Here is a 9,448-nt window from a genome sequence, read left to right on the forward strand (position 1 = left end):
GGGGCGTGGACGGTATTTTGCACTTGACAGTACCGTCCATGAACAGGCTCAATCAAACCGAGCCTGCAACATTTCCAATTCTTTGGTGATTCTTATTTTCTCTATTTTTGTATTTTTGTTATTGTATGACATACATGTATATATTTCTACAAAATATCTCAGTCAATAATTTCAGGTAAAATAATAGTCAAGTGTTTAATGTTTTGATCGTTGTACACACAAGCCCTTATACTAGTATACTCCCAGTTTAACAGTAAACAAGAATAACTGTTATAACAGTTTCATTTTTTTAAAGTATTTCATTAATAGCACAGCCTTGCCCAATTTTAAGCAAATCTGCAGCTCTGCAAATGCGTAACGGAATCTGAAGTATATGAAAATAAGGTGAAAGAACGCAAACATGAAAACACGAAGAGACACAGTCTAAACATGCGAGGACAAAATGGAACAAAGACGAAAACGCAATAATGATCGACTTAAATTTATCGCGTTTTGTGTCATCGTACTTTTGCGTATTTGTGTTTTCGCGTCCCTTTGTGTTTTCAAGTTTTTATCTTTGCCCATCCGTCTTTGTCCTTTCGTGTATTCGATATTTTGCGTTATTCATATATAGATGATGGCCCTTACAGAACACCGTAGATATAAGTTTCAAAACATTACGAAACAAACCTTTAACAGACATCGACTGTCGCACCGCATAAGTGCATAATTGTAGTTTACGTCAGGTATAATTTTTACACGATATCTATGCAAATGATAACGGGGGCTATTTTGTATTCAGTTTAAAAAATAAGGGTATTAAATGTCATTTTATTAAAAACATTATAGACTTGAGTTGTAACTGAGTTTCTTTTGTGTCTTTTTTATCTTTTTAACTGTGACAAGAAAATGTACATCAGGATACATGACCATTGTTTGGGAGTAACTTTGGAAGAAAGAGAGAGAGAGAGAGAGAGAGAGAGGGAGAGAGAGAGGGAGGGAGAGAGGGAGAGAGAGAGAGAGAGAGAGAGAGAGAGAGAGAGATACAAAAGTAATCAAGCGGATAGAGGAGAAAGAATAAAATGTGTGTTTTATCAAATACTTGTACAACTGCTACAATACCATACTTAAGGAAAAAGTGAGGTAAGTTTTCTAGTTGAGTTTTACTTTACTATATTAGCAACCTGTTACGCGTTGGTTAGATCCTCGCTTAAGATGTGACAAGTCCAGGTTTCGAATCTCGGTCCCAGCTTTTTAATATTTTTTGGATGTTTAAAATGTTTTATATTTCTTGTTAATATATCTTTGAAGATCATGATTGTTATGTACATGTAAGTCTAAGAAGATGCCCTACTTATGGGCACTGGTTTAAGTTGTTACAATAGATGTGCCACTGTTCGGTGAATATGTGTGTATATTTTTACGCACAACTGCTTACTAAGGATGGAAGAATTTTAAAAGCAATTATCACTTATATATTATAATACAAATATGTTTTGTGGATAGATTTATATAAGCTTTTTTTTTATCAGAAGAAAGATAAAACTTTTTTAAAAAATATTTACTTATGAAAAAAGAGATATTTGGTATTTTTAAACTTCCTGGTCGATCATAAACGTTTTAAGTCATGTTAAGGTTATACCGGAGCATTTTCTATATTTTACTATTTATACATCTAGATGAAACATTTAGATGTAGGACTTGAACGATTGACGAACAGATTATAATCATAACCAACAATGATTTTGGCACTAGGACTTTCAGTTATTCTGTTTAGACGTAAGTAGTAATGTAATTTACATTTAAATAAATCTTTTTTATCAAATTGTTTATTTAAATCTTATTGATTACATGATAAAAATGAAGATTACTTTAAAGTGGTATTTCAAAATTGACCGTGTTGAAAAAATATAATCGTTTTATTATGTTTATCATAGAGAATAGTTTCTTATATACAACTGTGAAGTATTTTCATTATAATTATTAAAATTTTGCGAAATGATTATATCAACAATGTCGCTTATGATACATATAACTTTGTTAATGAAGCATTTTTAGCTCACCTGTCACAAAATGACATGGTGAGCTTTTGTGATCGCTTTCCGTCCGTCGTATGTCCGTAAACTTTTACTTTAAACGACATCTCCTCATAAACCGCTATGTCAATTTCATCCAAACTCCACAGGAATATTCCTTTAGTAGTCCTTTGGTAGTAAACTTTAAAAGTTTTTCAAAGAATTTAATTCCAAGCACAACTCTGGTTGCCATGGCAACCGAAAGAAAAAACTTAAAATATCTCCTTTCAGAAAACCGTTAGAGCTAGAGCTAACATATTTGGCATAAAACATCATCTAATCAGTGTCTACCAAGTTTGTTCAAATGAATGCCATGGGGTCAAAATTGGCCCCGCTCCGGGGTCTTTTCCTTATTTGTACATAGTAAAATCTTCTTTTGAAAACCCAAAATAGCTAGTGCATATTAATATTAATTAATTGATATTAAGCATGAAACATTTTCTAGTGGGGGTCTACCAAGTGTGTTCAAATAAAAACCCTTGGGTAAAAATTGGCCCCGCCTAAGGGGGCCATTGATTTTTCTTATTATATGTATGTTATACCCTCTTGCGTCCGTTCGTCCGTCCGTCTGTCTGTCTGTCTGTCCGTCTGTCCGTCCGTCCGTTAGCAATTTGGTTTCCGGAGCATAACTTAAGTTCCATTTGGCCCAAAACATTCAAACTTCATAGCATGATTACCCATATTGGGTAGAAGACCCTTATTGATTTTGGGGTCATAAGGTCAAAGGTCAAGGTCACTATCACCTTAAAACTGAAAACAGTTTCCGGAGCATAACTTAAGTTTCATTTGGCCAACAACATTCAAACTTCATAGGATGATTGTCCATATTGGATAGAAGACCCCTATTGATTTTGGGGTCACAAGGTCAAGGTCACTATCACCTTAAAACTGAAAACAGTTTCCGGAGCATAACTTAATTTCTATTTGGCCCACAGTATTCAAACTTTATAGGAGGATTGCTATTGGAAGGAGGTAATACTTTATTTAATTTATGTAATGTTTTACAAATGCTTCATCCTTAATATAAAAAAAACACTTTCGGGCATATAATGCTCCACCTAGCGGTGCTCTTGTTTGTATATAGTAAAATGTTAAGAAACTTAAATAGCTAGAACTTAGATATAAAGCATGAAACATCTTCTAATGGGTGTCTACGCAGTTTGTTCAAATAAAAGCCCTGGGGTTAAAATTTGCTAAGCCCCAGGCTTTTTTTTCCCTATATGTATACTGTAAAAATTTAAAATTCTTCTTTTAAAACCCAAAAGTGATAGAGCTAAGATAGGGTCTATATACAGGCGAGCGATTTCAGGGCCATGATGGCCCTCTTGTAATTAATTTCAACATTTACACGATAACAGGAAATAATGATAACAGGGATCATATCAGTTCAAAATAATGTTGATTTATTTGGCCTCATTTATATCTAATTAAAAAACATGTTATCGTTTCTGTTAACCTTATAATGATAAACAAGCACTTTCAATACAATTATACATTTCAGCCATAACAAGTGCAGAAAATATTACCTGCAACACTTTATGCATACGTGGTCCCGATATTACAACAGAGACATGTAACACAACTACTGATGAATGTTTATATGGCTGTAACGTTGGGTTCACTGGACCAAATTGCTCATATAAATGCCCAGATTCATGTTTACACCCAACAGATATTGAAACTGGGACATGTGACCATATATCTGGGGAATGTTTACATGGTTGCAAAAAGGGCTTTGCAGGACCAAACTGCTCGATTGAATGTCCAGGGAATTGTTTATCAGATGAAAGAGGCATGGAGATATGTAATGCAACTACAGAACAGTGTTTATTTGGATGTAAAGATGGATTCTATGGCTCAAACTGCACAAGAAAATGTTCTGATGAAGATGAACACTGCGAGCAATGTAGTGCAAAATATTTGGATATGTAAGTTTCTATTCTCATAAAAAATCGGTCTTTTTAGTATCACCGTTTTACAACAAAATATGAAAGTCTAAAGCTTTTCAAGCTAATTAAACGTCATTTCGCTAAAGATGTTAATTTGAAAGCACTATTTCGTACTTATCATAATACCCGACATACATTTTTGTGACATGTGTATATCGAAAGAAATAATCTTCAAATATGTGCCTTGATATTCATTTTATGTAAAGAAAATGTCGTTTTTAGTTTTAAAGTAGTATTTGTTTAGTCACTATGTATCATTCAAAAAAATAAATTGGCGAACAGACATTTGTTTTACGTTTGAACAGTTTTTAAATCTTTGGCAAATTTTATTTTAAATCTTATTCACTTATCAAAAAAAGTAGTGCAAATATGCTTTCAAATGGTAAATTTTGAACTCTGAACACTTCCATACATATACTTTGTTTTAACAAACATGCCACATAATCATTACGTTACTTTTAAATTGGGTTAACGAGATACTCCAAAATAATCTCTTATATATATGAGCATAGTGGACCAGCGATCCAGAGACCTATGGTTCGAGTCCCGAATGCGGCGTGCCGATATTCCGTGTGATTTTGTCTGTATACTTATATAGTTGAAATTAAACTGTGGTGTCATTTGTTGCAGCGGAATTGAATGTTACAAATGTAACAGGAACTTTTATCTGTCAGCTGGAAAATGTCGATCATGTAACCACTGGTGTTTTCCTTCTCTAAGTAATAATGAAACGACGTGTAGACAAGAGGATGGTTACTGTAATCATGGTTGCAAAACAGGACGGTATGGTTTCATGTGTGGAGTTCGCTGCAGTTCTACGTGTAAAGATAAGTGTCACAGGGAAACTGGTAAATACTATGCTTATTTGCATTAGGAAGTAGTTAATGTTTTGTTTATAAACAAAAGTTCTTGATATGTTTAGCTTTTGTTAATCGCAGAGAACAATTAACACGATACTGTCTATAAATCTCACCGGTCATTGAAAAGAATAGCTTGCGGTAGTTATATCCACTGTATAATATGACTAAAACCACTTTAATACACTCAACATTTAAATTAGAAAGACATGTCGTTATTAAAAATATTGTATTGTTATTTAAATGTGAGGTACTGTTGCGACCAGGTATATTTTGTTGTTAATCGTTAATTCTCAAAATCATTAACATTCCAAATCGGTTGAATCGTGTTGAATTAAATTGTACGGAAGCTTATCAGGGCCTCCACTTATCTAAAAGTTTCACGCCATATCAAAATGTTTCTTCTCGTTTTGACCAAAAACATTCCATGAAGACTTTATGATAAATACGTAATACATAAAACATTCCATGAATATGTTATGATTAATATGTAATACATAGAAGTTTTGAATAATTGCAGAAAAAGGTTAAGTGAATTACTTGAGCTATATGCCAATACGAGTAACGTCTTTGCGTCTTATTAAATACTACAACAAGTCCTGAAATCACGAAGTTTTGACAGGTTTTTTGTCAAAGAGACAAAAGCTTCAACCATATTGTGCAAAATTCAGTTGCAATGCCTAAAAGCTTCTCATCTTTGTCAGTTAAATTTATTGAGAAATGCAAAAACATCTTATCAATGCGAATAAAAGTATCTAAAGTCGATTTAGCTCAAAACATCTCATAAACTGTAGGCCATGATAAGCTTCCGTATTTACTCGCTTAAATCATATTAATGTTTTAAGTAACGCAACAAGCTTGTAGATGAATTCGTGTAACAGACCATAAAATGCACATATATTGAAAATCAAAGACCATTAACTAATAAAAATATTATCATTTAATATGGGCACATTCCTTTTTATATTTTGATATAATCAAAGTGAATGTTTTAGATCTTTGCTTATACCACCACTTTTAAACAGCAAGGAAAATCTACAGAGACATGTACAATGCTAATCAAACGTTTACATCCATGTTTTCTTGTGATGTTATTTTAACCAGACAGCAACAACTTTGGAGAACTTTGTGAAACTATTCAGGAACGAAGCATTTATTACCTAAATATAGTACGAAAAAGAAACGTATACTCTCGGTGTCGGTCAATTTACTTGAATATGTTTTGCTAATGATTACATACATATATTTCTTTTTTCTTAAAGGAATGTGTTTTGATTGTACATTTCCAAGCTATTGTGGACCAACTTGTGAAATACAATGTCAAGATGGTTGTTTACATCAACAATGTAATCAGTCTTGTCAATGTGTTAATGGGTGTACTGCTACCCATTGGGGAGAAACATGTTCGACCGTATGCAATTCAAACTGTATCAAACCATCTAGTTCTAATGAAAGAGCGTGCAACGCTTTGAATGGGACGTGCTTTTTAGGATGTGACGGAGAACGCTTCTGGAAAAGTCAGTGTAGTGAGCCATGTTTTAGTAACTGTGTCAACGGCACTTGTGAGCATTACACTGGAAATTGTAAAGATGGCTGCACGAGTAACAGAGTCTATGGCGGGCGATGTGAAAGGACGTGTAACAAGAACTGCAATGTTGGCACTTGCAAAAGAGAAGATGGATATTGTGATAAAGGTAATACTGTTTTTGATTAAATTTAAAGTCCCATCGATATTTGGTAATGGTCATTTAGCGACATTCCAGCTTTAATCGGAGAGGATTAGGCTAAGATGCCAATCCGTTTATTTCAGGCACTAGCGGGCAGCTGAGTTGACCCACCGATGACCCGTTAGCTAGCTGAAGAGCTTCCTCACTTGAAGGAACCAAGGTTCATGGCGGATTCAAACCCTTAACGTTTTGGGGCTGGTGGTTCGAAGTCAGCGACTATAACAACTTGTCAACGAAGGCCCTAAGTTTATATTGTTTGTATATTCGCTGTAAATGTGAAATGACTTTCTGCTTTCTGTAGAAACTACAATGATAATACATGTAACGAAAAAATCGTCTCATAGGTTGTAAAGAAGGAAGTTATGGTAACAATTGTGGAAATATATGCAGTGCAACATGTTTAAACCAAAAATGTAAAAGAGTTGATGGCAGCTGCACAGACGGGTGTATCTTTGGATATGAAGGACAGAAATGCGATACAGGTAAAACATTTACATTTTAATGTATGATTATCTAAAAGCTCTTAATAGACAAGTTAGTTGAATTATTGTTTACTTTATAATAGATATTTAAAACGTTTTTTCCAGTTGCGTTCATTTAAAGAAAACATCTTCCATTCAATTTCATAAGTGCTATGCTTCCCCTTTTCAATTACACAGTATCATATTTTCAACCAAGGCAAGTTCAAAATAAAGAGTAATACACGTCAACACTATGGCAAGTTTACAATATTTTATTGAAGTCTACTAGTTTCGGTCATTTATATGACCTTCAGCAGGACAATCATATTTTGATAAGCTGTCTGCAACGGACACAAATGTCGAGTAGTAAATTCTGTATATATAAAACTTGTTTTAACAGCAATAGGTTGCAGATTAATTTGTTATTTCCGGTATACTATTCAGGAAAGCCTGTTAGTTGGATTGACGGCCGAGGCAAAAATGCGTTTAACTCGGCGTTAAAAAATAAAAAGTAAAAACAATAAAACGAAGATTTGTTTAGTTCTTTGTCATCACTTCACCTTTATGAAGGACGAACGAAACGTGTGGATAGACCTTTATAGAGATATGACCTCTTTAATAAAACAAATCTTACCAGAAAACATTCCTGAAATAAACAAATTGTCATATTTCTGTCATGGTTTCCATTCATTTATAATTGACTTTTATGTTATCTTACTTACCCGTTCATAAACCATCTCTAGAATATTTCTTTAAGAAACAAAACCGGTTGACAAATCCTTACTTGGGCTTGCTATCAGCGGATGGGCCTTGTGTATCATTCTTCTGGCGTTTGTGATAATAACAACTGTAAGAAGAAGGCTGAGAAAGTCTAAAAGTAATGCATGTTTTAAATTGTATTCAATTTAATACTTGTATGATTTTCCTTAAAACAAAATACAACATTTCGACGCATTGTTATTTCAAGCAGCTCGTTTAGATTTTGATGATTTTTTAAAAATTTTATTTTTTAGATACATGGTAATATTGTATTGTATTGTGAGACTTAATAACTATGCAGATCAGTTGAAATATATATACATTGTAGGAATAATGTTTAAACTATTGATGCAAGTTGATGCAAATTTTGAAAATTTAAATTTAATGTTTATAGGGACCAAAACCAATTCAGAAGAGGATACACAAGCCCAAATAAGGTAAAATAAACCAATAAATGGTATATGATACCATTCGTTGACCTGCAAGCATGAAGAAAAACCTTTAACGGCATTAATTCTGTTTTTTATTGACATAATTAAGTTTTAAAGATATTCGATTTCCTAGCTCTGGATATAAGATAAATCTTTTGAAAGATGCTAATCGGTACCTATTCTTTCTTATCATAATATTCAACAATTTATGGGTACTTTTTTAACGTCAACGACAATATTTGTATACGTCGTTTGACGTCATTTCTAAATTGCATTAAAATACATTTTCTCATATTTGCAGTCATTTCTAATATCTACGTGGAATTGTATATAAATATTTTTCTGAGTTTTGGGCATAATAATAGTTTTGTTCTTTATATTCATCATATCTTTATAATGCATATTTATGGTATACAATATTTCGTCCAATGTATGTTGTTTTCAGCATTTTTAAAACAAAACAAAATAAAATATGTATGACTAATTCGTTATTAAAAGCTTGGTATCCGTCCAATTAGATTATACTGCAAATTTGTATCTTTAGACATATAAGTGATATTGAAAGTATGTATTTAACATATAGAACAAGCACATGTTATTATGTATTTATTTTACAAAATCATTTCTGCTAAACGACACTACTTTAAATGCGGTCACAATACATGTGCAGATAAATTTCCACTAGGAATATTAATTTTGTTTTCCTGTCTCTAGAAATCAGCAAGTATACACAACATTACAGCATGACCAAGATGAGAATGATGATAAGGCAAAGTATGAGGTGCTGAGACTTGGAAAAGGTACAAATTATCAAGTTGATTATCAACATGAATATCTAAACAATAATTAATTTATTAGATCATATTTTTTTAAATGTTTTTCCCCCTAATTTTCACAAGAAATATGTAACTGTTTTGAGATCTCAATATGTTATTGTTTGATTTTATTAACCTGTCAATTCCATACTGATTATACGGTCAATGCACAGAATATATTAATATTCGCTAAATGTTCGGTAAATTCCGTGAGATTTAAGCAGTAAGATATGATTAAATTCACCTGGTTTCTATGCATAAGTTACACTGACCGTTATAGCGCAATAGGGTAAACTACGGGTATATAATTTTTAAATGTCCTACGTGTTGTAAGATCGAGACAGCGTATGTCCAGGCATTTTTTTCTTATCATAACTATTTTCAAAATTTTTGAA

General features: G+C 32.8%; 1 protein-coding gene across 1 annotated transcript; it reads left to right on the forward strand.

Moving 5' to 3' along the window:
- Positions 1-1,718: 1,718 nt before the first annotated feature.
- LOC132741827 (multiple epidermal growth factor-like domains protein 10) lies at positions 1,719-9,038 on the forward strand (the record flags this gene model as incomplete). The annotated part of the gene is made up of 8 exons (XM_060730089.1): positions 1,719-1,758; positions 3,556-3,982; positions 4,634-4,851; positions 6,123-6,554; positions 6,932-7,069; positions 7,806-7,925; positions 8,202-8,244; positions 8,953-9,038. Coding segments are annotated over exons 1-8 (1,504 nt in total), but the record flags the coding sequence as incomplete, so codon positions are not given.
- Positions 9,039-9,448: the final 410 nt, after the last annotated feature.

This window comes from Ruditapes philippinarum, unplaced genomic scaffold (assembly GCF_026571515.1).
Source record: "Ruditapes philippinarum isolate M1 unplaced genomic scaffold, ASM2657151v2 ctg4046_1_1_1_1, whole genome shotgun sequence".
Lineage (NCBI taxonomy): Eukaryota > Metazoa > Mollusca > Bivalvia > Venerida > Veneridae > Ruditapes > Ruditapes philippinarum.